The sequence below is a fragment of the Coffea arabica genome, chromosome 11e (genome assembly GCF_036785885.1).
Source record: "Coffea arabica cultivar ET-39 chromosome 11e, Coffea Arabica ET-39 HiFi, whole genome shotgun sequence".
NCBI lineage: Eukaryota > Viridiplantae > Streptophyta > Magnoliopsida > Gentianales > Rubiaceae > Coffea > Coffea arabica.
In genome coordinates, this window is record NC_092331.1 from 58,181,121 (window position 1) to 58,209,059 (window position 27,939).

At 36.7% G+C, this 27,939-nt stretch overlaps 3 protein-coding genes across 26 annotated transcripts; all 3 read right to left on the minus strand.

The window, feature by feature from the left end:
- Positions 1-900: 900 nt before the first annotated feature.
- On the minus strand, positions 901-11,291 carry LOC113719088 (pre-mRNA-splicing factor ATP-dependent RNA helicase DEAH10-like). 8 transcript variants are annotated; one of them, XR_003454745.2, is made up of 14 exons: positions 10,983-11,287; positions 10,815-10,861; positions 10,108-10,188; positions 8,435-8,651; positions 7,816-8,212; positions 7,252-7,455; positions 6,481-6,641; positions 5,396-5,581; positions 4,593-4,824; positions 3,383-3,582; positions 2,946-3,080; positions 2,618-2,819; positions 1,512-1,780; positions 901-1,214 (listed from the first exon to the last, which is right to left on the minus strand). XR_003454745.2 is itself a non-coding variant. In XM_027244113.2 (13 exons), the coding sequence occupies exons 1-12, from the start codon at positions 11,081-11,083 to the stop codon at positions 2,639-2,641; spliced, it is 2,142 nt and encodes a 713-aa protein (XP_027099914.1). In that variant the 5' UTR covers positions 11,084-11,287; the 3' UTR covers positions 901-1,780; positions 2,618-2,638. The 8 variants fall into 8 exon arrangements, 2 of the variants coding, with proteins under 2 accessions (XP_027099914.1, XP_071928311.1); XR_011825172.1 differs by lacking the exon at positions 10,983-11,287 and adding an exon at positions 9,067-9,456 and having other exon boundaries at positions 8,435-8,640; positions 10,815-10,867; XR_011825174.1 differs by lacking the exon at positions 10,983-11,287 and adding an exon at positions 9,067-9,456 and having other exon boundaries at positions 10,815-10,867.
- Positions 11,292-12,311: 1,020 nt separating this feature from the next.
- Positions 12,312-19,501, minus strand: LOC113719008 (cell division control protein 48 homolog B). 11 transcript variants are annotated; one of them, XM_027243975.2, is made up of 14 exons: positions 19,353-19,501; positions 19,029-19,173; positions 18,663-18,885; positions 18,487-18,531; positions 18,292-18,347; positions 17,421-17,570; positions 17,213-17,320; positions 16,711-16,810; positions 16,273-16,557; positions 16,027-16,196; positions 15,167-15,295; positions 14,023-14,110; positions 13,863-13,940; positions 12,312-13,383 (listed from the first exon to the last, which is right to left on the minus strand). In XM_027243975.2, exons 2-14 carry the CDS (start codon positions 19,067-19,069, stop codon positions 12,910-12,912), a joined length of 1,947 nt encoding a protein of 648 aa, XP_027099776.1. In that variant the 5' UTR covers positions 19,070-19,173; positions 19,353-19,501; the 3' UTR covers positions 12,312-12,909. The 11 variants fall into 11 exon arrangements, with proteins under 11 accessions (XP_027099776.1, XP_027099785.1, XP_027099784.1 ...); XM_027243984.2 differs by lacking the exon at positions 19,353-19,501 and having other exon boundaries at positions 18,663-18,837; positions 19,033-19,346; XM_027243983.2 differs by lacking the exon at positions 19,353-19,501 and having other exon boundaries at positions 18,663-18,852; positions 19,033-19,346.
- Positions 19,502-20,551: 1,050 nt separating this feature from the next.
- Positions 20,552-27,663, minus strand: LOC113719006 (uncharacterized). Of its 7 annotated transcripts, none has more exons than XR_011825482.1 (16): positions 27,409-27,663; positions 26,408-26,750; positions 25,854-26,047; positions 25,616-25,751; positions 24,851-25,075; positions 24,524-24,606; positions 24,038-24,152; positions 23,675-23,780; positions 23,181-23,274; positions 22,698-22,879; positions 22,267-22,366; positions 22,076-22,192; positions 21,614-21,670; positions 21,198-21,414; positions 21,067-21,095; positions 20,552-20,717 (listed from the first exon to the last, which is right to left on the minus strand). XR_011825482.1 is itself a non-coding variant. In XM_027243974.2 (14 exons), the coding sequence occupies exons 1-14, from the start codon at positions 27,502-27,504 to the stop codon at positions 21,283-21,285; spliced, it is 1,974 nt and encodes a 657-aa protein (XP_027099775.1). In that variant the 5' UTR covers positions 27,505-27,663; the 3' UTR covers positions 20,987-21,282. The 7 variants fall into 7 exon arrangements, 2 of the variants coding, with proteins under 2 accessions (XP_027099775.1, XP_027099774.1); XR_011825481.1 differs by having other exon boundaries at positions 20,552-20,748; XR_003454708.2 differs by lacking the exon at positions 20,552-20,717 and adding an exon at positions 20,805-20,960.
- Positions 27,664-27,939: the final 276 nt, after the last annotated feature.

Consider the following 27,939-nt stretch of genomic DNA (forward strand, 5'->3'; position numbering starts at 1 on the left):
TTAATTATATATATTTAATATTTAATTTAATTAGTTACAAACTTATAATAAATGATATTATTAGTTATATGTATTATATAATGTAAATTAGTATATGTAATATAATTGATATTATCAATTATACTAATAATTATACATGTTTACTAATAAAAATTATTAATTAGTTATACTAAATTTACTAATACATTTATACTGATATATTTAATTAGCAAAAATTTCTTATATCCCACTTCGAAAAAGCCAACGAATCAAACATCAAATATAGTAATGATATACATTCCTGATACTGAACAAAACAGATGTATTGGAATGATTGACTCCATTCCGAATCCAGAATGAATGATCTCAAATTCGAATCCGATTCCAAAATGCGAACCAAACGCCACCTTAATCTAATAGGTATCACTCATAATTTCTAACTTTACATTTAATCGCTCTCACTTGCCATAATCGGTTTTCAAGACACTTCGGCCATACAAAGTTCATCTGGTTCTTTCGGTAAGGACCATAAAACCTTTTTGGCCTCTCCAACTCTTAAAACGTTTCTGAGCCAACAGGCTGCAGCATATTAATACTTCCGCGCGATTCAGCTCACGTGCAGTTGCATATGTTGTATTGCCAGTTCTGAGGTCACACCAGAGGCACGCAGAGTTGAAGGCTACAATCAATAATGTATTGTCACTTTCAAGTAGATTACGATATGTTGACATTTTAACATTTGTAGTTTCTTGTGCTTTTGTAAGCTTACGTACAATTTGAGAAAATTAGAGGACGGTTATCTTGAAAAGTTTGCATGTAACGACATACGTCCAAGCAGAGTGCGGAAGGAGGTCTGATCATTTTTCGTTAATTACCTTCTCGGCTCCAGAGTTTGATGATGAAATTGTTTGGAAACCACACTTGCTACATGTGATGAGCTTGAATTGTTTAGAAGAGAGCAGTATACATAGAAAATGTTAAGATGGTGCAAACGAGTTCTGAATTGCCAAGTTCAAGAACCTCGTGGTTTCATGTAGTATGATACATCAATAGCATTATTGTCTCCACAAATTGTGAATAAATATGATGCCACTGTGACAGGTCTTGCTGAAGCCAAGGGGGGCAGTATGCAAGTCCATTTAAAAAACCACATTCAGGTCTTGGTAAAGTTACTGCACTTGAGATCTTGCAGGTAGGAGAGGCCTCGAGTTTTTTGTACTCCTTCCATCCAGAACCTACAAAATGAAATGTGAATGATAAAACAGGCAGATAGCTGATAAGAAATTAGCGCGAGACTCCGGTATGCAGAACTGCAGACAATGCAGGAAAGAGAAACCAGATAATGTCTATAACCAATATATTTCCTTGCCCATAAAATTCTACAAAAAGAGTAGATCATCTGAGTCGAAATTTGCATACATAAAAGTAATTTGATGATGGCAGGAAGCATTAAAGCCCAAAAGAGAATTTCTACACAGCTTAGGGCATTTTCAATCATTTTAACTCGAGCTTCCAAGTAAGTAGGAACTTACCATGGGAGAATATTGTGTCCACAAAATTCTAGTCTAGGGCTCCAGGCCATCAGAAACTTGTAAATATCTCAAACCTTCACACTAGACGATTCATGCTAGGAGACCTCGATCTGCCAAAGACTGGCAGCATGATTTGCAGAGAAACACGTTTACGTTCTTGTTGTACTTGAGGACTATACTAGAGAGTATAGTTTGCTTTAGAGACAGAGAACCCTTAGGTCACGAAATGGTAGCTTGGCTACATTAAAAGTTGAGACCCATGCAACATCCTGGAGTAAATGGATCAAAAAGGTACATCAGTTGTGTAATTAAAGTGACACCAACAGAGAAGTCCTCATATTAGCCAGTAGTCTTCCCTTTACTTTTGTTGAGGACACGTCATAGGTGCCAAGATATCTATTTGGTATGAAATGAAAGAATAGGCAGTAGGTCTATCAATGCACAATTAAATATAAAGTTCTTGCATAAGATGAGATATAGGGTAATACATGAAAAAATAACTGATATAGAAGCGTAGGGACGGTGAAGAGACCAAAAACACACCCCTATACAAAGGGAGGGGCACATGATGATGTGTAAGGACTATATACAAGTACACGCAAAAGGACAATACAGACATAAGTATGAAGACACGTACAAATACATGCATGTGTATGTCAAACATATGTAATAACCAAAAAGTCTTGAACCAAAACCTCTCTCTCTCTCTCTCAAGTGCCTCTTTCACACAAAGCAGACCTCTATCTAAACAACCACATAAATCCGGCACCCCTCAATTAACAGTTTAGAAAGCAACATGCCTCACTCTTTGGTGCAACTGTTAGTCATTTCAGGAGACAATTTAACATCCCATTAGGATTAAATAGATGGTAGTAATATTTCCAGTAACACAAACCTTTATGCTTAACGAACACAAAATGAAGCCACAAATAACCATAGAACCAAATCTTCCAGCTCATAACGGCTCACTTATCAGCAACAAACAACTTCATTGTGTCAACATTGAACCCAAGATATAAGCATTCACAATTTCATGGTAACAAGTGTAATAATGCTCAAGCAGTAGTTGTATGAGCAACAGAGTATGATAAAAGATATTATTTTACCTTAGGGTATCAAAAGCTCTATTACCGCAAGCCATAGCATTGTGGAGCCAACTCAGGTAACCACAAGTAATCTATCCTACAGATGTTGCGAATGTAATTATTATTGGTTCGCACTAATTTATCGAAAATGATACACTCTGGTTTACTCCGGAATAAGACAGACGAAGGGTGAATTTGGACCATCAGACCGCTTGACAAAATCCTGTGCATTAATATAGGATAAGAGAGGCATTAGGGAAAAAGATTGACTAGATATTCAACAGAAACATGAAAAGGATACTAGGATTTTATTACTGGTTGATCTGTGAGCCAATATTAAATCCCCTACCTGTACATACCATCTGGCTGCTTTAAAGCTGCATTAAGAAAAAAGGAAGCAGCTAGACATCTGCGGAATACAAGCATGTCATCTCCACATGAAGTGATGCGAAGCCCCATTTGTTCAACATTTCTCTGTATTTGACTGCAAATGGAAATCATTAAGGACATGCAAGAATATTTACATGTAAAGCGGAAAGTGGCAAATAAATCTAGATAACAGCAAACAAGAAGATGGAAGCAAGAATATTAATATACATAATAGTAGACCAAGAAAATGAAAAGCTTGTTTACTTGTCAAGAAGAAAAGCAACAAAGGTTTCTATGCTAGGTAAATTAGTCTATTGAAGCAACTCCTTCAATACAAAAGATAAGTAAATTTGAACCAGAAGTACATTGAAGGTACTTAATTTTCCTTCTAGCATCTGAAAAGAGACATGTACTAACCTGTGAACATCCCGAGCATGCCTCAAGGACCGGCTGTTAATGAAATTATCCTTGCACCATTTCCTCAGGTTCTTCTCAGCTTTTTCTTTACTATGGGTCAACTTGTTCTTTACCACGAATTCATTAGAAGCACGAAAGACATTTAACAAAGTTAAATGATCCCCCTCTGGACTTGAGAAGCACCTCAATGCAGCTCGTGACTACACAAGAGAAAGAAGGATCAATTCAGGTTATTATATTTGCAAATGGAGGCAAAATCGAACAATGAAATACGCAGAAGATGCAATCGTCAGGAAGACCTAAAAGTGAAAATAGCTTGTAAGCAAAAGTACTGCAAACAGCAAGCCCTTAATTTGGCTGCAGGATAATCATGTAACTCTTCAATCTGTTGACTGTGATACCTTGAGGCGTTCACTGGTGGCTTCCAATTTTGTGCCACCATACGGAGAAAGTAGATTTTTTTCCATAGTTCAGTCAATTTCAAGTCTTACAAGATGATGCAACATTTGCTGACGACAAATTTAAAACTGTCATCAAATGTAACATAATGCAGGGACTTAAGTAAATCAGTGAAGTCCTAGAACTCTACATATTTATGGAAGAGTAGATGAAATCTAAATGCCACAAAGGTGACGGAAGCCATACATACATTCCTCTAAATTTTGCAACAAAGACAGCATCACCATATTCTTTGCAGAAAATTATATAGCCTATCCTCATCAAAGCATAAACAGATCATGAGCAAATTATAATGGCCAATGAACAAAAAGGGACATAGATGTCAACAAAACCTTAGTACAGCCAGTTTAACCAATATATGAAATCAAAAGAATCCAAAATCCTTTTATTTTTTGTGCATCTCTTTTGAAAAAGAAATATCATTTTCTTTAGTCCCAGAAGACGAAAATAAATTTTGATAAAATCATCTACATATTCTGGTACTTGACAAAGCCATTACAAACTCAAAGGTGCCTTGCCTTACCATTTTGATTAAGCAATTTCAAATTATTATGAACTATTTTGTTGCACAGCATGCATAATTCTTACCTGTTCTGTTTGCTAATGCAAATAGACCAGACAAAAATACTTTTTATCCTGTTGCCTATTGTCAGTTTTTTACATCCAAGCAAATTGGACCTAGAAAATACCCTTTTCGTAGGGTGCTGGTTCAACAGTTAGATTACACAAATGTAAAGGAACAGAAATGTACCTCTTCCAACTTTTCACGAGGAGCATAAAATATAGATTCCACAGAAAGCATTGCAACAACAATCAACATTTCTTCCAAGCAATTGAACTGACTTGAAAGAATGAGAGCCTTAGAATACACAGGTTCTAGCGGCAGCCTCGCCATTTGGTGTCCAACTATATCAGTGAGTTTACTTTCTTCCGTTAAAGCACCTAATAAGAATAATGACTCCAGTGATCTAATTATTGCAGTCCTGTAAAAAAAAAAAAAAATCATCATGGAAATCTATTGAAAAGTCCTTAAATGTAATACAGATTTCTTTTTTCTTTCTTACTCATAAACAAATAACATGCCGACCAAACTCATTGCGGAGCATAATCAGTCCACAAATCAACATTTTAGAACTAGAAACCCTCAAAGAAATTTCAGACAGAATGTGAAACAAAGTGAATCTGGTAAATCATGTGCTGAACAAACACACCTACAAGCATTAGAACAATGTAAATAAGAAAGCCACAGACTTCTTTGATATGTTCTTGAAACATTTAGTTAGCTAGCTATACCTTGACCAGTAGAGACCTAATTAATGTCATGCTGCTAATAAGCAGTATCTTTGTGAAGCCAAAATGATGGAGCTAATTATCCAATCAGTGCAATACAGATACCTACTTACAATGATGAATAATTCAAAAACTCAGAGATGCATAAAATAAAGGATTGCTGCTTCACAGGGAAACTTTTAGCACGTTGTAGCATTCTAGCTCCTTGTAAACCAATTATCTACTAGAGCAAACTGCCATATTATCCTTTAATCTGACAATTACCTGTTTGGTTTGTCAATGAAGTCAAACCCTGCAATATCATCAATTCCCAAAGCCTTGAGCTGCAAAATAACATTTGAGAGGTCACATCTTTTGATTTCTGGTGTCGTAGAATCTTCAAATTTATCAAATTCAGACTCTGGATAGAGACGGTAGCATTTCCCAGGTCCTTCACGGCCTGCACGTCCACTGCAGTATAGCTTCTTAGATGTCAAAATCCCCTATTAATCGGTAAAACCATAGAGCTATAATCATTGACACAGGAAAGACGATAATCACAATGCATAACACAGGTCATCACTTTGGAGTCCTTTCAAAGAGAATCAGATGAGCACACCAAACAGTTTCACCAGAGCTCCAGTGGGTAACAATATGGAGGACTGCTCCCAACCGAATTGATTTTAAAAATAAAAAATAAAAAATTCACCAATAAATGGAGGAAGGTCACCCGGGCCTGTAAATACAAATCTGTTGCCCATTTGCAATATTGATGAGAAAGCAAGAAAAGATGGCAGGAACTGAACCTGGGAACAGATAGTAACGGTGGGAGAAAAAGAACGGAGAACTCAAGTTCTGAGAATCTGAGACTGCTCAATCAAGTACTACAGTTGCAAGAACAGAGGATGAAAGTTTGAATGACAGTAGGATAAGGAACTATAGTAGTTAAAAGATCTTTATATTACTATTTTAGCATCCTATCCAGTTAACATTTTTAGCACATTTACCTTTGCCAATTGTAGTGTTCTTTCAATAACAACTTTTGCTTGTTGATGAAACCGTAATTTTTGGCCACAACCATATTCCGTTGTACTAATCCACAATGGATTTGTCTTTCTAACATTCATTTTCTAACCCCCTATGCCCTACCTCGAGAAACAGATTGGAGAGAGACATAGAGATCTTTGCTGGCAGCTAACAAAGGAAAAACTAAAATGAAGTTCTCAAACAATTCCCCATCCCTCAAGAAATGCCTTTTGTGGCAGAAATTAAAAAAAAAATGCACACACACACCCTCAAAATGCAAAGCATATATATATATATATATATACACATCCATATAGGCCCAAATAAATTCTTTAACAGCCAACCTCCTTTGAAGAGCCTGTGCTTTTGAGGTTTTCACAATATCCAAAGATTCTATTCCTGCATCAGCGTCATAGATTCGGGCCTTGACCACACCAGGATCAATAACATATCTGATCCCAGGTATTGTCACCGATGTCTCGGCAATATTAGTGGCCAATATTACCTAAACATCCAAGAAATGATTTCAGTTACAAATTAACAAATTCTTGTCTGACAGGGAAATTAAACAAATTCTGTCACAAATTAAACAAATTCTTGTCACAAATAAACAAATTTCAGTCACAAATATTAGTAGACTTGTCTGACAGGGAAATTAAATCAAATTCTGAGTAACAGGAAAGTTAGGATATCCAATTGGAAGTCAAGTATGATAATTAGGAATCTGTACCATCTAGGCATGATTGGTAATAAAGTATCAAGGAATTCTTTACTAGAGATAAAAAATGGCAACTCTGGCAAAAAAAGAAAATCCAATTGTACAACTCTTCAACTACTGAGTCATAGAATTGGGACAATGATTAGTATAAAATCGATCTCCAGCAAAGCTAATGGCCAGAAAGGATTTGCAAATAACAGTTCAATGCAAAGTAAATTTTGAGGAATTTGCATAAGTGATAATACACTATTTTTGCTTCCTTTGAAGGATGACAGGAATGAAGCAAATCAGTTATTTATAACATGACCAACAGTACAAACATCTGTATCTATCTATACAAACCAAAATCATCCAATCAACCTACTTAATCAGCTCAAACTGTACAATCAAGACTTACCTTCCGAAATCCAGGAGGTGCAGGCATAAAAACTTTCATCTGTTTCTCTGAGGGAAGAGATGAAAATATTGGAAAAGTTAAAAGCTTCTGGTTGCCTTCAGGTAGTTGTCGCAGGCGCTCATGGACAAGCCTCTCAACAGATTCAATCTCTTCTTGCCCAGTCAGGAAGACAAGTATATCACCATGACTCTCCTCCAAATGTATCTAGGCAGAGGGGAAGGGGGAAAGGAAAGAAGAAAAAATGCAACCTTCAGCAAAAATTCTAGGGAAGGCCATATGTCAACATAAAACTAAATTAGTAGCTGTTATCGGTATATTACTTTGGCCGAAAAGAATAAGAATGCATTATTCATTGCTCAGGCCCAGTACAACAGAAATATGCAGCTAAATAACCAAGTATCAATGATATTTTGTAGAAGAAAAGGAAATGCACAAATAAACTAGTGTACTACCTCTGAACATTGTAACAATATGGATCTAAGAAAATAACCAGTAAGTATCACACGATGATCCACAAAAACTGTGGATAGATACAAAGAAACCAAAGAAAGATCGACAAACCACCTGAAATATGGTTATCAATGCTGCATCTAGATAATCTGACTCAGGCTGATGCGTATATAGTATATCAACTAGATACTGTCGGCCCTGGACATGAACAGCTCTTGCACTACCAAAGTACTCAGAAAAAACCCGTGCATCCAAACTAGCAGACATGATAATTAACTTTAGTGGAGATAATTTCTTGCCATGGCATGGCATCAAGAAACTCTTATCATTTTCTGCTCCCATTAGCAACCCATTCTGGGCATGACCATTCATTACTTTACTGACACTGGACCTTGTTTTCTGCACACTCTTCAGCAGACCAAGCAACACATCAGTGTGGACTGTTCTCTCATGAGCCTCATCTACAATAATAACTGAATACTTCGAGAGACACGGGTCCAATAATGCTTCCCTGTTATCCACAATTGTATTCACATTTTGAAAGTAGCAATCAGCAGTAAAAATTGATTCTTTCTTGCTACAAACAGTGTCTTTTAGATCAAGATATTACCAAACTTCTAGATATTTATCAATAGGCTTAATCCCCAAAAGGTTAGGTAAATCCTGAACTATCTTAAACTGCAAAAACACAGATATATAAAAATATAACTAAATTACCAGCTATACAATGTACCTCAACAGCAATCCATCAGTCATGTACTTGATTCTTGTTGAGGCTGAGGTCATATCATCAAATCTAATAGCATATCCAACCTTTTGGCCCAGAGCCACACCACATTCCTCAGCAACCCGTTTTGCGACTGATACAGCCGCAACTCGTCTAGGTTGAGTTATGCCAATGACACCCCCATCACGGCAAAATCCCCCATAGAAAAGATACTGAGGCAACTCTGATTGCAAAATAAATGATGTCACACCCAAAAAACAGCATTTTAGGAAGAATACTTGGCAAATATTTTCATGAAGAAAAAGAGGTGAATGCTGGGAGAAGAAAAGGAGGAAAAAGAAAATGAATTGCGATACTTGAAAGTTTCAAAATTTTTAGCGCAAATAGAAGACCAGAAAATCTCTATGAATAACATATTATCTCCAGGATACATTGTTTAGAGTCTTTAGACATGAATGATAAAAAGAAGTTAACTAGTTCATACTTTTCCTCCAATTCAAGAATATGTTTGGCATCCCTGTTTTAGGGATGTTTTAGAAAGACAATTTTTTTTCTACAACTCCATCTTTAGTAACCTCTAAAACAACCACAAGTTTAAGAAAAATACCAACAAAAAAAAAACACTAGAAAACACCCACCACCATTCCACCAACACTGCCTCCCTCCCTACCACTGCCACCTCTCCCGCCTCCTTGTTTTTCCCCTTCTCCTCCCTCCCTCCCCTTCCTCCTGCTCCTTTTCTCCTCCCTTCCTTTCCCTCCTCCTGCCTTTTCTCCCCTTCTCCTTTCCTCCACCCTCTTTCTAGATTGGGCAGGCGATGGAAGCGGGGCCGTGGGTAAGGGGGGAGGGAGGAGCGGGCAGTGGGCGGGCGAGAAGAGGAAGGGGTGGCACAGTGAGTCGAGGGGAAGAGGGGGTGCCGGTGTTAGAAGAGGGAGAAAGGGCAGGAGAGGAGAGAGGGGATGGGTGGGGGTGGCTGCTGGTGGTGGGTTGCAGAGGTGCTGCTGCTGGTGGTGGGTGAAGGGGGTGTTCTGCATAAATAACAAAGTTTTCCTAAGACAAGTACATTAAACCACAGTAAAATTTTAGACAAACTCCTAAAAAGCACACCATCCAAGCAGACCCCAAATCAATTGTTTAATTTATAAAGTTAAATTACAGAAACTAAACAGTGGCGTTTCAAAAGCTTAATCATTCCATTATAATTAGACAAGCTAGTAAACCAATTTTGTATCAGCAAATGATGGACAGAAAGAGTACCCGTCTTTCACTGATGGAGAGTTCCATGTAAAGATCATAAGTGCAACTGCCAAGCTTGGCAAAGAAGTTGCACACCACATGTCAAGAATTACTTGTAACAAAAAAACAGAAGCCTGTATAACAATGTATTTATGCAAGTTTGTCTATTCACATACACCAAACAGAGCTTCAAAGACAAAGATACAGAATCTCATGTAACAAAGCAGAAAAACTGTCGCAAAAGTTCAAGCTATACAGTGGCATCTCGTAGCAATGAATTACTGAGCATTAACCATTTAAAAAAAAACATCGAAAAGATGAAATCACGACTTTCAGCTGAATATAGTAGATTTAGTAGACTACATGACAAATGCCTAAACAGGTAACGTCACACATTTTAAACATCCTAGATCTACAGAAGAGAAAATCTATGACAAGCTTACGTGTAGTCTTGCCACTCCCAGTTTCACCAACAACAATGAGTGTGTTATTATTCCGGACCTCCTCCACAAGTAGCTTTTCAACTAGAAAACCAATAAGAAAGAATTTGTATGTCAGCGAGAACTAATTTTCCAAAATCAAAGCAAATGAGCATTCATGATTATAATCACTTTAAGCAAATATAAATAAATTGACATCATAAGTCCCTAAAAGCACTGGACTATTCAAAACTGCCTGAAAATCTGACTGCCAAGCTAATAAGATTCTGAGACATCTCACTAAAAGGTTACACGCATGTGAACTAGAACTCCATACGCAATTTTAACAGGAAACCTTCATTCAGAAAGCAAATAGAATTTGCACTTCCTACATGCATTGAAGCAATATAAGACGCTCTCTTGACTACAAATGAATAAAATAAAACCCTGGTGCCAAAAAACAATCCCCATCCAAGTAGCACGGTTAAAAAAGGGAAACTTTTCCCCAGAAAAGAAAAAATATCCGGAAAAAAGTCCCTCGAATGGAATGTCACAAGACTAAATAAAAGCTGATATAACCTCCCGACCATCATACCACTACTAGGGAGAAAATTAAAAGAGAGAAAAGTGAATTGAACTTTGTGGGTTACAAATTAGATACTAAAGCATCGTCCAAAAAAATCAAAACTTTAACACCCCAATAAAAAAAATTTTAAAAAAAAAGTAATTGCCTGAAGCTATTGGGAGAGATTTTCTCTGCTGCTGAATCCTCTGCCTCCTGCAAATATATTCATCAAAATCCCCAAAAGACACAAAGTTAATATTTCAGCACGAGCATATACGTATCAAAAAGACAACATAATAAATGTGTGTTGGTCGGCGTTTTGAGCTGAACTGACCTGGTAACGAAGTCCCCTTTTGCAGCTTCAATGCTCTGAGTATGGTTATTATTACAAGTATCATTCTTGCGTGGGAGATTATTTGCAGCCATTGAAGGCATCTCTTACACAATCGCAGACCAACTTTTCAGTGGCAATAACAGGAGGAGGCGAGCTACGGTGGATCTTGAGGGATGTTTTAGCTCAAGCAGGTTGAAGAGCTTTTGGGTTTCGGGTTTGGGTTCTGGGTTTTGAAGTGGAAGATGCGGCAACTGGGCCAAAGTGAATTGGAATTATTGATCGGCGCCGTACTTTTGAATTTTTACCTTTTTTCTGAAAAAAGAAAAGAAAAAGGAAAATACTAAATAATAAACAAATTAAATGATATGTATATTTTTTCCTTTTTTTTTTTTTTTGGTAAGTGAGAGTTTTTAAATCTAAAACTTTCTATTTACAATCTCTCTCTCTTTACCATCCAACCCAACAAATTAAAAGAAAGCAAAAAATGACTTCCCAATTTCTCTATTTTAGGAATTTTTGAATTAATTTGCAGTCCTTTTGTTTTGTTTTTGGTATAGTTTTGTTCATTAAAAAAGAAGTTTGTTTGCTATTTTACGATTTCATTTTTTTATAATCAATTTTCCTAGTTTCTTTTTTTTCTATATTTTGAGATACAGCCTCTTAAATTGTTGGTCACCAAGACATTTTTAAGTCAAGGTAGAAGGTCAAGAATTCAAACTTTATCTCCCACCAGCCATTATTTATAGCTTCTCACTCTCCCTCTCTTTAAATTAGGCTAGAATAGGTTATACAAACAGTTATCGTTGCTCTTAAAAAAAAAAGAAAAGAAAAGGGCATAGCCGTGTAGTATTCAAGATTTATGGTAATTTCACACACATGATACTTGCATATATTAAAAAATTTCAAGTCATGATAAGTCTGGAATTTGGATTAAAATTTCTTTGACTGTTGGAACCAAATTAAAGATGAATGTGACAAGTGCAGGATGTTCGGGCACTCTCACATATGCATATAACCATTTCACGGTCTTATTTGAATTGTGAAACTTAAAGTGATTTTTGAGTAAGAATCTGATTGATTTCATGCTTGCTGTGATTAATTCCAGAATTGGTTAAAAATACTTTTCCTAGCATCTTTCTGCACTCGAATTCTCAAGAAAATAGCCAACGCCAATTCTCCTTTGCACCCTATGAATACATTGCTAATTAGAGTACAAAAATGCACTAATAGAGCTTGATAAACGACAACAACATTGATAGCAGTCTAAATATTGCAAAACATGCATTGAATAAAACTCTGGATGTAGAACGGAGAGATTCAATCTCACTGTGAAGAATAACAAGCTGTATGGATCTCTGGGCATTTGCTCCGCACAATTGTTAATGTACTGATCATCATTAGAAATACAGGTTGCCGTTTTGACCAAAATAATAATAATAATAATAATAATAATAATAATGAGTAAGCTAACCATCTTTGGAAGGGAATTAAAGGAAAGAAAACTACAACATTCATCAGTCTGATTAAAAGAATTTGCTGTAATATAATTTCAACTCTCATATATGTTGCGAATCCGCTTCAAATGCATCCTTTGGCAGCCCAAGCGTTTCCTGCTGACAAAGTGCCCTTAACATTAACCGTGCATCATTGCAAACTGAAAGCAGAAGACAAGACTTGGGAGCTGGGGACAGGAGATGAGACAACGGATACCAACTCCCTAGTTTAAGCCTGGTAATCAGATTCTAGTTCTTCAACAGTCTTCATACAAAAGTCAGGCCCCCCCCAACTCCAAACAATGGCAAGTGCTTGCGACTAGCTGGTACAATCATCTTTAGTCTCCAGAGTGTTCAATACTATATTGCTCAGCATAAGAGACCAGCAAGTACAATCATCTTTGATGCAATTATAGTGAAATGTGACTCATCCATCATGTACTGGCTAAAACTTTCGGTACTCTGTCCGGAGATGTCAAAAAATATTTCATCCCACCATACAACATAAAACCAATGACACCAAGCGTAATGGGTATCGTCAAAATGAAAAGTTTCTTGGTCTCCTTGACTCTATGGTTGGACCTGGGTTTAGATGGAGCAGAAGACCTCAATAACGGATTTTTCATGAATGAGGAATACAAATTGATATCCTCTCTTGTAAGAGCTGGTTTTAGGGAATTCCTGACTGTTTGGAAATGCCGACTACAAACAAGAGTGGCCGATATATCTTCCCTCAAAGCTACAATTCCAGCCTCTTTGCAGAGCCCCTCCAGTTCAGCCCCAGTGAAGAGCTCCGTATCTGCTGCTATCTGTCCCAAATCAACATCAGGATCCACTTTCATACCACGTGTATGAACTCGAAGAATTTCATACCGAGCTTCCAGATCAGGTGGTGGGACATAAAGCACCTACAACAATTATCCAAATTAGCCACTCATCAGCATTACTCCTATCAACAAGTTACTTGAGTCCCTGCGTTATGTAACATCAGACCATTCATACTGATATTTATACACCATCAGCACAAGTGCTCCATGAAGTAATTATGAAAATTTACAAATCAAGACAGACATGTGCTGCATGAAAACAGCAACTTTCCACTTGGACACGAGTCTTTCAAACAAAGCCTGGTTCCTCCTATTCTATCTCAGTAACACAAAAAAAAAGACAATTTCAACCCCTAACTCATGATATGATAACAGACTCGTTAGGAGCTATAAGTAAAGCTATCTTACTTTTCTCTGAAGGATAAGGAGAGGCACAAAGAACAACATAGAGAATATGCAACAGCCAAAGCAAAATATAAAGGTTCAGAAAATGTGCATGTTTTTCCACCTTTTGGATAATAAAAACACAGTAATAGCTCATTTCTATTAAGAAACTTTACTAGATCAAAGCGTCCAGGTCGCATAAGTGCAGCATCAATTGCATGAGGACGGTTTGTAGCAGCTAAAACAAGAATGCCCTGAGAAAATAAATTAGCAGTCACGCCAGAAAATATTAACACCTCAACTCTAAAGCCGAAGAGTAATAATGGTCGTGCTCACTTTTGCCTGCTCTAAACCATCCATTTCTGTTAGTAGAGTAGATAAAAGTCTCTCACCCACTGTAGTGCTGCCACTTGAACTTCCTCCTCTGTAATTAAAGGAAAAATGGTACAAGAAATCAAAATGGACTCGAAAAGTTAAAAGTGTGAATGCATGTGTATGACTCCAACTTTAGTGGTGTCTCACCCCAACTCTAAGGATATCTCCCGTAAAGGAAAAGGAACTATAGTCTCAGAAAGGAAGAGCTAACTACAACAATAAGAATATTAAAAAAACTTTCTCCATCTGTCTAAATGTCCAAGTGAAACTACATATAGTAGCATACCATATACTATATGTCATACACGTGACCTATATCTATCACCTATAAATGCCTAGCATGCAATTGACTAACTGACAATCCACAATATCATTGCATGGAAAGTGACATTAAACAATTAGATTTACATAGTTTCCCATTTTGAGTCATTACACAAGCTAAGCAGTATAAGGTAGAATGCCAAACAAGAAAAGGATTCCAAGAGGAAACTTAAGCAGACTAAATCCAAAAGCATACAAGCAAACACTTCTAACTATTACGCAATGAAAATTGGAAGAAATTTCTCAATAGTGGACCAGGTCAACAAATCATTTGTATTTGAAACCAACTCTGAAAGAACTTGAAGAACTTCCAAATGATGCTTTTATGTCTTCATAGAGGAAGGGTTAATTTATATCAGGACACGGTATCTTCAAGCTTCAAATAACTACTTACTGGCCTTCTTGACTTAAAACCATATGTTTGAACACAATAAAAAAAGGTGTTAAAGCGATTGACAGATTTCTTTCAAGAACCATAAAGCAAGAGAAGTGTTATTTGTCAGCAGGTGCAAAAAACCATTTAAGGGACCAATGATCAAACAGTGCAGGCATCAGAAGCATCAGTTGGTATACATGCAAGTTTGAATACACTGTTCAGGCATGCAACTTCAACAAGCACTAGTTCAAACTCAAGAAAACCACAACATATGGTAACAGCTTACACCTGGTTGAAGTATGATAAAATGCTAAAGAATTGAGTTTAAGCTAGCACATGCGATCTGTGTCCCTGATACAAAAAAGTTTGTTGCAAAAAGAAAAAGCTGTAAACAAAAACAATATTTACCGTCTTGCAGCAACAACATCAGCTTCGTCGAAAAAAATTATACTAGGAGCTGCAAGACGAGCCCTCCGAAATGTATTACGCAACAAAGCTTCGCCTTCACCAACATACATAGAAAAGAGTTCTGCACCACTGAAAAACTAATGTAAATTTCCACCCCAGTGCAATTGCAATTATGTTGCCGACATTCAGATATCAAGAATGATCATAGGAAGCTCACTCTTCTATATTGGTTGTTAAGCTTAAACAATGAGAAGACACGATATCTATTAGATTGATAATCAATATATACTGCCTTTCTCTTTTTCCAATAAGGACCAAATGGAGCCATTCTCAACATACCAAAGGCCTACTAGAACACCACTATTGCTAACTTACTCGCTTTTCGATCATAATTGATAAATTGTGATTAAATAAGGAAGTGAACACACACACACACAAAAAAAAAGACAAACAGCAGTGGCATGATTGGTGAGAAGAAATATGAATAGAAGTCAGTTCTAACGCCTGTATGCATCCAGTGGTAGACAACCAAGTAAAAGTTTTTCCAGCTTACTCATCCCACGAATGCAGGATCTTACAGATGCAATAATGCTTCATGAAACAGATAGTTTTAACTTGAAAATCATGAAAGCAACATGCACTGCTGAGTTCAGAATGGAAACATTATCATAGCAGGAGTTCATCCAGCCTCTTCGGAATATAAAAAATTAAAGCAAAATATACAAAAAAGAAAGAAAGAAATAAAGAAAACTAGTGGAAAAAGAGCTGGGTACATCTAAGAATATGCACTTTTCCTCAACTATCATTTGATCTCAATTTTTTTTTCGGGAAGTGGTATAGAAAATTAATGATGGACTAACCTCAATGAAAAGAATGATGCTTGGGCTGCATGACCAGCAGCTTTAGCAAGTGTTGTTTTTGAACAACCTGGAGGACCATGAAGAAGGATTCCTCGAATAGGGGACACCCCGAGCCGTGAAAAAGCTGAAGAGTGTTTCAAGGGCCACTCAACAGCTTGCTGAAGCTTTTTCTGTTTTATGCAGTAGACTTGTAAGATACTTACACTTATGGTTGTAAACTTGAAAAGTAGTGCAACAGCAACAGACCTTTAACTCATATAGACCACCAATGTCTTCCCAAGAAACCTTTGGGATTTCAACTGTAACACCTCTTGTTATACTCGGCCCAACAATTGACCTAGCATGTTTAAAATCATCCACTGTTATGTTACATATTTTGCCTCCAAGATCTCCATCTGAAGATTTTCTAAGTGCAGAAAGAGCAGCCTCACGACACAAAGCTTCTAAATCTGCTCCAACATAACCATTGCACGCAGCAGCCAAGGATTGCAAGTTGACATCGGGATCCAAAGAAAGCCTCTTTGTGTAGAGCTGAGAGAGAGACAGAGAGAGAGATGAAGTGTAATCCTTTAGAGATGCACAAGGTAAACATCTAACCTATTAGCCCATATTCCAACGCTCCCACATGTGAGTGGCCCCGACAAAGGCCATTTAAAAGATAGTATCCGAAAATCCCGAGCAGACCTTGAGAATTTGAAAGCGTTCAGCTTCACTAGGTGTTGTGACTTCAATCTCTGTGTCAAAACGCCCAGACCTTCTAAGCGCGGGATCAATTGCATCCACTCTGAATACAGAGGACTGTCAAATACTTAGAAACAGTTTTGTACTCAGTACAGAAAAAAAGGAAAGTAGGCAGGTCTCAGATAGACCAGAGATAAAGAAAATCTTTGAAGTTACTAGCTTTGAATAATCCTTTCTCGCTTAAGTAAAAATTAATCCTCATTTTCTGCCTTAACGCACTCTAAAACAATGTTTAAAAGTGTAGCAAATATAGGACATTAATTTGGCAAACAAAAATATGTGAAATTGATTGCAATCGGTAATCAATGAGAATCTGATCAGCTAAAAATAGTTCTTTTTTTAATCGTTTCTGCAGATCTATCAGGTGAATGAACCCAGTTTCTGAAGAATAAACCATCATAAAATGAAAAATTCCACATATCTTTCAGACATGGTTGAGAAATACCTATTAGTTGATGCAACCACAACCACATGAGATGTAGACGTCGAGGAAGATTTATTAGAGTCCATCAGCATAAAGAGCTGAGAGGCTAAACGAATGTCTTGTTCCCTTCTGCAATTGTAACATTCTATTAGCATCTTTTAAAAGAATCTTGTCCCATCCAGGAAATCTTTGAACAGGAATAGAGGATCTTTCCCATCAACATCTCTACCTGGAATCTCTTCGAGGACAGATAGCATCAATTTCATCTATAAAAATGACTGAAGGTTTCCCTAATTTTGCATGAGATGATGCTTCAGCAAAAGCCTCCCTCAAAATTCTCTCACTTTCTCCAGCATGTGCTCTATGAACAGAGTGTGGGCTGCAAAGGCAACAAGTAAGACTACGAGTAACAACAAGATAAACAAATAGAATTTTAGGAACCTTCTCAAAACCTTAGGTAATGAAACAGCTACATTTAGTTTCTTAAGTACCATGAAATTGTAAAGCTAAATTGATATTTTCCTTTGCTCCATGAAGCTCGCATACCATGTAAAATTTTGCAGTACACAAGAGCGGATGCCAGTTGGAAGTACACATAAACCCTACCCTTCTACGTACCACACCCCACACATAGAAATGAGATGTTTCACATACAAATTGGAAAAACTACAATTTGCACCTCACACTATCCAAAAAAGAACCTCGGAAAAACTCTCAAGTTGTCACCTGCCCCATTACATATATGCTTCACATCTGCCCCCTCCACACCACCGCCCCCCCAGCCCAAGAAAAAAGAACAGGAAAAAAGCAACAATGTTTTGCCGTACCATACATGCAGCTTAACAACATTATTTTCGTCAATTCAACATCTAAATGTTCCCTCATGAGAATGGCTCGTTATATCAAACAACGTATCAACCCAATCCTCCAACTGACTTTTAGTAACTGCATCAACATCTTACCTTAAACACAGCACTCTTAAAGCTTCATATTACAAAAACAACCCCTTTTACTATTTAAAGAAGATACTGATCTACAAAAACACAAAAGAAAAGAGAGACTATAAGCTATTTAAAACCATAGACAAGATACTTGAGTACCTAAGAACTATCAAATGGGCACCACATTCACGAACTACTGCTCGAACCAAGCTCGTCTACAATCATTCCAACACAATCAACAAGTAGTTAGATAACTTAAGAAAAACAAATTTTTTGGACAAAAATTTTAATAAAAAAAAGAAATCTTTTTCTCTTTTATTTCGAAGAAATTTAAGTGCAATTAGTTGGGAGTACCTTTCCAGTGCCAGGAGGGCCGTAGAGCAGCAAACCCCGAGGCCACTAAAGCAATAAATGTAAATTCCATTTTTTTGTAGGATAAAGATCATAAGCCATAGAAATTCAGTAAGACTGATAAAAAGGATGAGAAAGAAAATATCAAAGGCAAAATTGGAGTGCAGCAGCAATTTTACTTTAAGGCCGAGTTTCCGAGACTCGCGAGAGTAGAGGAGAGGGGAGGTTATCAGTTCTCTCAGAGCTCGTAGAGCTTCCCAATTACCGGCGACCGCTTCCTCGGCTCTCCACTGGCCGCCGTTGGTGAGGGTGCTGCTGCTACTACTGGTTTCCATGTCTCTCCTTGCGCTTCTTCTGTTGGAACAGTTGCTGGTTTGCATTAAAGAAGAAAACTGAACAGTCCTGGTCAAATTGTAGTCAATGCTCATAGATTTTACTTGCCGCTTTGTAAAACGACGACGTTAGAGATGGGAGATATATAGAGCTGAGAGATAAACTAGCCTACTCGATATAGATATAGATATAGAGCTGAGAGATGAGCTAACCTACTCGACACTCGACGACTCGTGATTAATTGCTGATTCATATCCTTTTCTTTTGGAAATGACAAGCTTCTAAAGTGCAACGATGCCTTCACACCAGTGGTCCGGTCCAGATCAAATCTGCCGAAAGCCCTTGGTCGCTTCCTTCCTGGAGTCAGTGAGAGAGTTTCTAAAGTAATCAGATGATTCCCAGTTTAACCACACACTTTTTTTGTTTGCAACCTTCTTATTTTCATTTGGATTCCTTTGCGTCTGAGATATTTTGCATTTGTTCCATTTTCGGTATCAATACTACTTACTGGTCAGGGACGGTTTTTAGAGTTTTACCTGGAAGAGTTTGAATTCTGAACCTATCAGTTGAGGATACGAAGGACGATACGTGGAAGGAAAAAAATCAAAAAATCAAAAAATTATACTGAAGAGAAGTCTTTTTTTTGACTAAATTATTGAAACCAATTAAATGGTTATGATTGACCACCCGCAGGACATATAAAATCTGTAATTAAGGGGAAGGGTTTGTTGTAAATTTTTTTCATGCTCTCCCAGTGGGATGGGAGGTAGAATTTGTTCCTTGGGATAATTGCCACGCAGGAATTTGGTATGGGAATAACTGTGAGTTATGAAAGGGGGGATCGCTGAAAATAGTAGTGTATTGGCAAATTTGATTAGTTTAGGATGCAAACAACAATGGAGCTGCTATACTTTATATTATTGTTAACTCGCATCTGAAGACTTTAAGCAGTTTGATGATCCATTTTTCTTAAATCAGTAATAGTCAAATTGGAAAAAAAAAAAAAGAGAAAGGAAATTCGTGATCCTGTTGACATTCAAGATTATCAGGATCAACCCAGTATGCATGATGACTCGTTAATTAACCTACTCGATACTCGATTCAACTTGATAAAGAGCTCATTCGAGTTTGATTCGCTAATTAGTCAAGTTAAACTTGAACAAGATTTTGGGTTTGTACTCAATAACTTTTGCTAATTAGTCAAATCAAATTTGAACAGTTTTTTGTGTTTGTATTAGATAACTTTCAAGTTTGGTTCGCTAATTAACCAAACCAAACTTAAACAGGTTTTTGTGTTTGTGTTCGATAACTTTCAAGTTCAATAAGAAACTCGTTCAAACTAGATTTAACGCTAAAATTCAGGTTTGAACACTAGAATGTTCGATTTGATTAGACTTATTTATATATCTTTTATAATATAAATATAGTAGTACCTACTGCCCTGGTTGTGTGTGAAGAAATGCTTATCGGAAATTGGAAATTATGGAACTTTTTGGTCTTAACACTGTATTATTGTTTTTACCTTACTTAATGTCTTCTGACATTCTAAAATCCAAATTACAAGATTGTTATTGGGACAAAATTGATAAAATTAATTATAAACAAAACAATGTTTCGAAGTATTAGTTAATTTTATAATTTCCTTTTTATTTGCCACACAGAAAAAGAATGTCAAAAGTTTATATAGTTTCGAGTATTAAGCTTTTCCAATACTGAGTAGTGAGTGAGAGACAAATTTCAACATGCATCAGAAAGTATCTGAATCTCTGGTGTATTAATAGCACTTGACAACTTGCTGCTATTCAAGAGGCAATATGTTGTGTTGAGGAGGTAATGGCGAATGCCCTTCACCTACTCTACCGGTCCACTTCCTAGCTTTCTCTTCCTCCTTCACCCGAATGCTGTCCCAACATCAAGTAAAAGCTACAGTTCCTATCAAAAGCACCTATATAATTTACTGTTCTTAGTCTTACAGTATTTAATTATGCATTTAATTGATATTATCATGGTTGCAACTTTAATGGCAATTCATCTTTATGATTTATGAATGTGTATTAGGCCTCTGTACAGAATTCTGGGATGGATTGGATGGTATCGAAGAAGAGTGTAAGTGAAAGGTTCGAGTTCGAAATCTTCCACTTTCTCTAAAACAAAACAAAAAGGTCACAGGTATTAAAATTATCCACTACTGATTATTCATTAAATAAAGAGATGAATTTCAACGTAGCACACTGTTTTGGGGCAAATTACCTTTTGACACAATGAACAGCAATTGCTACCTACAAGTGAAAGTGTAAACAATTATAGCATCAAATAAATCAGCTGGAAGTATCAATAACATATACTACACTACTAGTACAAAAATCTAGTAGTAGTATTACATTGGCTGGATTTTGTGACATCGCAGCTGATCAAATTATTTTCGTCAGTATCAGTAAAGCCCCCGGGACAAAGCTTTTCCATTGGTCAGCTTTCATGTAATTTAGGTAAGAAATTTGAAGAGCCATATATATCCACACTGCCAGCAGATGCTTGATTGGCAGCACGATTACTTCCAAAGTTTTTCCGATTTGATTCTCTCGCAATTCGAGTACCAAACTGAGCACATAAGATGAAGAATTAGAAAGAAAGTATACACACTAAGGAGATCCCTCTTCTACAAGATTGTTTTTCTTTGGGTACTCATGTTTCCTTTTCTTTATTCGTTTGGCCCATTTAACTCTAATTTGTCTCAGCAAGACAAATGCTCAAAAACTCTCAGAAACAGTCTTCGGTGAGTAAACAAGCAAAAGAATACCTGAATTGCTCTTTTGGGCAGAACAGCTGCTCCAGATAAGCCAAGCAATTGTGCAACCTTCAGAGGAGAAGGCACAAAACCATAAGGCCAATTGATACTTGCATGGAGAAAGCAAACCAATAGACAGGAAAACTTGCAACCCGTGGCGTTAGAATTTAGGATATCATGAAAACTTGCTGTCAAACATGCCTATACAATAGCCCATTACTAGAAACTGACAATGAATGTTACTCATTTGACATCAAGATCACTTCTTAATGAATTTGATTGTGCTGCATGATTAACAAAAAGGTAGGGAAACATTTGTGATTATTGGTAGTAAGTATCCGAGCAATCAAATTGGTATGGGCAATACCATGCACTAACTGAACATTGATTCTATGTCAGAATTTTTCTTCCCAAGACTGCAATTGACTATTCAATATAACTGAATCCACATGTCAAAACGAAAAGCAAGCATACCTCTCTCAATATCTTCTTATCACCTATACCATTAGGTTGGTTGAGGTCTGCAATCTCCCAGAGAGGAATATCAAGAAGAGTTCGTATGACATCCTCATCCAAGAAAGGAAATCTAGCCTAAGCCCAAACCAAATTTATCAGCTTGATGAACAAGTCAAAAAAAAGCATACTTGTTTGAATCATCAAGATACCTCTTTGCCATTATCAGCAATGCACCTGTCATCTCTCCCGAGGTTTCTCTTCCAAATTCTCTGCATATCTAACTTCATTTCTTCATGCAGGGCAAGCCAACTGGTAACAGATGAAGCATCCATGTTAAACAACATTTCATCACCAAAAGTTAGCCTAGAGAAACAACATGCAGCTAGCTAAGGATGGAATGGTGAAATGCAAGAAATATGAAAAATCTCCATCTGTTTTTGTCCTTCAATGAGAATATGGTGTATGCCAATATATTTATATGTATAAGCACTGCAGTTGAGAAATAATATAATTGTCTATTATTACATGCATCAATGAAATTCAGGCCAATTAGCATAAAAAAACAGCCTTTTTAACTAAAATAATTTGCCCTTATGAATTTAACACCTGCAAATCATGTAGGAGGAGAAGAAAACCACACCTTCCATTTCTAAATTTTGTTTTGTACCGACCATATCCAGCACACTGTTCATCTGCACCAGAACCAACCAGTAGTATCCTGGCCTCAGACTTATACTTGATCTGTTGGCCAGAAAGGCTCCACTCATAAATCCATCCTTCACCACCAGCTGCCAACCACAACGCTAAACCAATATTGAGGTCCTGAAACAATCAGAAAAAATGAACAATTTAGATCTGAAAGGAGAATACGGCATCAAAATGATGGTTCCCTCCTTTATTTTTCTTTTCTTTTCTTTTCATTTTTTATTGGTTGTTTCTCTTTTCTCCACAGGATCTGGTATTTCTAGGGTAAAGCAAGAATTATATAATTCTATCTAGGAACGTGCCTGGGCCACCCAACGACTACACCCCCAAACCTAAATGTGTAAAAAATTATCAAGAATGACAAAACACCAAAAGCATCACAAAAGAGAATAGTAATGAGCTTGAATTCGAAGATCACCATATAAGTCTTTGAAGGAGATATTAGTGACAAGACATGCTTCATCTCAGAAGTCAACTTCATTAAATCAGCATCAATCTCTACAAGTTTCCATCTGCATGCAATTATGTCGATAAGTGCAGCCCAATGTGAATGCATGACAAAGCAAAGACCAACAATGTAAGCAGGGAAAATATTATATGGAAGATTCAATCACAAATGCAGACTATATGAACTTAATTTAGCTGAAAAAGCTATCCACATAAGCATACACTCGAACTGCGAAAAATGACTCGTGCCCATAATTGCAATGTTTTTCTCACCATCAAAATAACTAAAGCAGAAGCTCCAAGTTTTTCTCCTTTGAAGTTTAACTGCCAAAGTCCATTTTGCATTTTCTCTGAATCATTTTTCAAACTCTTCAATTATATAAAATCCATCTTGACATATAGCATAACATAAACATTCATTTCTTTTCAAAAAGTTAAAAAAAAATATATGGCAGCATTCTGCACCTTCTTGAGGGCGCAATTTTTTGAAGTTCCTTCAGACCTGCCCGTGCAGAGATTCTATCAGGAGCAGACAGACCATCAAAGCTCACATTAAGCAAATCAATTTCATCTGCAATCCAATTCCCAGTTCAGAAAGATGGTAAGCTTACAGGAAACTTGGTGACTGAGAAAGAAGGAGGCAAGAAAAGGCTCCGACAGTTAGAGATCATGATATATTTAGTTCCTACCTTCCACCAGTTTTTGTTTCTTTGTCTTTCTTGTTCGTTTCCCCTTCTTACTTTAAAGATTTTATTGATTATTTATCTTTTAGGTAGAACAACTATTGTCTTCAAAGGAATGAAGCAAAGCATGTAAAGCCACGCTTACATTCGGGATCAAGGCATTGATGAAGTAGTGCTGAAAGAATCATACTATCTAGTCCACCAGAAAAAAGCACTGCAACTGGAGCATATCCTTTGTGTCCATGACCAAGGGAAACTGTCTACAACGTTTACCCCAAGAATATTAGATACAAAAATAGGGGGAAATCCAATAAATAAAAAGAGAAAGAAAGCTCAAGTATTTCAACTACAAGGGCACGGACACATTTTTTTCGTGATAAACATTTGTTACACTATTCCCTCCCATTTCCATTCTATAATATAAACAGAGTGCACTTTAGACAGGATAACAGGCACTTTGTATAACAGAAAAATTGCTAGAATTCAATCCCCAAAACTTGAAATTCAAAAAGAAATATCATAAAGAATGGAATGTAGTTACAAAAATTACTTCCTCCACATCCTATTAATGGAATACATTTCACTTCTATGGATATCAGAAGCAGAAATCTCAGATCAATCAACCTCATACCTCGTAAATTCTGCTTAACACAGTTCGCCGCATCACAGCCTCCCTCAAAGCAGTCAGGACCTTATGCAATGGCTCTAAAGGTGCTGCATCCAGAGATAAAAGCAACAATCAATATCAAGTTCAACTATAAGAGGTTTCTTATCATGAAGACTTTAGGTCCTTGACATTCTTCACAATTCAAATAAAACATAACACTTTTATAAGCCAGAAAAAATAGCATATCATACTATGTGAACTATTGCAGCAAATATTCAGTGCAATATCATGTGATTTTGACATAACTGAGATCACAAAAAAATTGAAGCTGAATGCCTTCATTGCTCGTACCTTTTTCACGCGACATAGATAATTCTCCTGCCTCTGGTTGGACAGAAGCTCTTTCCCAGTGAATAAGTTCTTCAACACTGGAGTCAGTCCAATTGTGCTTTTTCAATTCACCAACAAGACATCCATCTATTCTTGAACAGCTGATGGATATACTATAAATGCCACATGGAAGTTCTTCCCAGAAGTTCAGTTGGCCCATTGCTTTTGACTCTTCAAAATCTGCAACTGAATTTTAATTGAATAAATAGAGGTTGTTCATAGATGACAAAATCTAAATAGAACCTGCATAGAAAACCTTAGCATTAAGACATCTATGATGAAGTATCAAAGAACTAGTATTACCATGTAGACGAGATCTATGTTCAAACGAGATTTATCCCTATTCACCTTCAGATTACAAACCCTGGAACCTAATATACATTACGAATTGGTCATGGGATGGAAACTGGGACCTCAAAAAAATAACCACGCTGAACTTGTGGACCCATTGTAGTAAAACATCAAAGCTAATGAACTTATTTATGCACTATAAATTATGGCAATGGCAAAAACTATTTGTAAATGCACAAACCAACCATTCTAAGCAGTTTATTGCAGAGAGAAGTTTCAGAAAACCAATCACTCAGTCCATCACATATAAGCATACAAAGATACTTCCATTGAATATTTTAGTTTCCATCACACACTCATCGACTTTAGAACCATTTTACAGCTTGAATTGCAAAATTATATTAGGAAGCACAGTAAAAGACGAGAACAAAATACCAGAACTTTCAAATTCAGAAGAAAGAGGTGAGACAGAAGCTAATAGAAGACGTGAGTCCTGTGGTGTTGGCCAGTGGACAAGGAGGCTTCGTCTTCCAAATGCATCTCGCCCAAACCACAAGGTTTTGGAACTATTCTGTATACCCAGCAAAGGTAAAACTTCAGAAATCATAGTCTCCAAAAGGCATTGTGCATCATCTGATACTTTTGTAACAGAAAACTTACCAATTAGAGTTACCTGCCAATAAATCAAAGCCCATGGCCCCTTGATTCTGGAGAGAACTTGAGGAACAGAAGTTTCCCCTTCTTTACAAGAATGATGTTTTGAATTTTGGTCATGGGAGATACAAGAGCAGCACTGACCTAGATATTGCATCAGAAGCTCTGAATCATTGCTGTCACGGCTAATATAGATCCCTCCAAATATTTCTCCTGAAGAAATTACAGCAACATTAACAACATATAAACATCATATCATCCGTGTCCAAACCTCAGTAGAGATCCTTCAACAGGATGTAGAGAAACGATGAGTTTCTCTAGTTTAAACAAAAGATCAAGGATTAGAAGCCAACTTTGGTCCACCAAAAATTTATATATTTTTTTTTGTAATCCTGCTGTTTAGGAACTAATGTATACTAGACCATCAAATAAGGTTGTAGATCAAATTCACTTTTCACCAGTTTTTGCATTCATGTAATCCCACAGGTTGTTATATAGTTATCAGGCCAATATCTTTAAGACTGAATAGTAAACAAATGCCACGACACACAGACTATTGTTTATTTATCGTACCATTATAGACAAGAATATTCCCAGACAAATCCACCAATGGCTGAACAACTGGCTTTGTTCCTCTTAATTGTAACGTAGCACCAACAAAGTGTAGTTGTCCAAAAGATTCGTGGTTAAAACCATTTGCTCTCCGACTAGATGCTTCACTTTCCAAAAGGAGGTAACCAGAAGATGTTCTAAAATGATGTGAAGCTTCACCCTCACCCAACTCAACCAACAACATATCCTGCTCCACTCCAACAGCAAAAGATTGTTTGAAACTAATGAAAACATTCTTGCTCCCTATGTTGTCAGGACCTCTTCTATGCAGGGCTACTTTTATATCATCTATATGAAACAACACCTGAAGGCCAAAATTAACGTTAGATGCCAAACATATGGAATAGACAAATGACAATGATGACCCATTCATTACGTTCTTTTAGCAACTGCACAAAAATGCTCACACTAAAAGGTGTCCAGAATCCTCGTTGTAAAAGAGGCTTCACCAATATACAAACAATAAGAGGAGCACTTCATAAATGCAGATAGTCACTCGCTTTAGATTGTGTTCACCACAGAATTTTCATTTTTTAAATCAATTCGTCTTGTATTTTTGTCAAATTCCTTCTTGCCTTCCTCTTCCAATAACCTTGCACATTCTATCCATGTTGATGCAGATTAAAGCTATAAACCGAGCATTTTCCTCATTTCCCATATTTAATTGCTTACCGCAGCATATATCAGCTCTAAGGTAAAATAATAGTAATAAAGATCACATTTTTATGGCAAAGAGCAGCAATTTTATACAAAGTGGTGATAACCCTTTCCTAGTTTTTAAGGCAGAGCACAGTAAATATCAACATGCTAATATCACAATATACATTATAAGCTTAAAAATATGATCTTTATTATCAATCCAACCAATTAAACTTGAATTAGGACGGATTAAAAACCAAAAAGCAAAAAAAAAAAAAGAAGGGAAACTGACGAAAATACATGAAGGGTCCCAGATATAATACCTGTTCTGGAGGTTGAGAATGTGGAGAGACATATTCAGGAATTAAATTTGATAAATCTATTCGAATCCCAGATACAATCAGAGCTATTCCACACATCTTCTCACACTGTCTCCCTCTTTGCTTTGTTTTGATTAAACCCTAAACCCCCGTGCAAAAATTCGGAGCTCAACTCCAAGGATGAGGAGGAAGAAACGAAACGACAGAGTATCGGTGTAAAAGTTCAATTTACTATAGCACCCTCAGGTTGATCAAATTTGGTTTATTTCCATTTTTAAATCAGAATTTAAGTTGGGCGGGCTCAAGTTCTTGATTCAAGCTTAAACAAACTTTTGTTTTAGTCAAACCTTGACAAAGGCCAAATTTGCTTGTAGAGGGGTACAATGAAGAGTGTTAAAAATTTTACAAGAAATTCAATTCATGCTTAATTCGATGAGTTACCAAACTAATCTTCAAAGCTGTTATTCTTCTCGAGCACATTTTGATGATTTTAGCTGTTTGCACCCAAAATAATTTGCCAAAATCCAAGTTCCG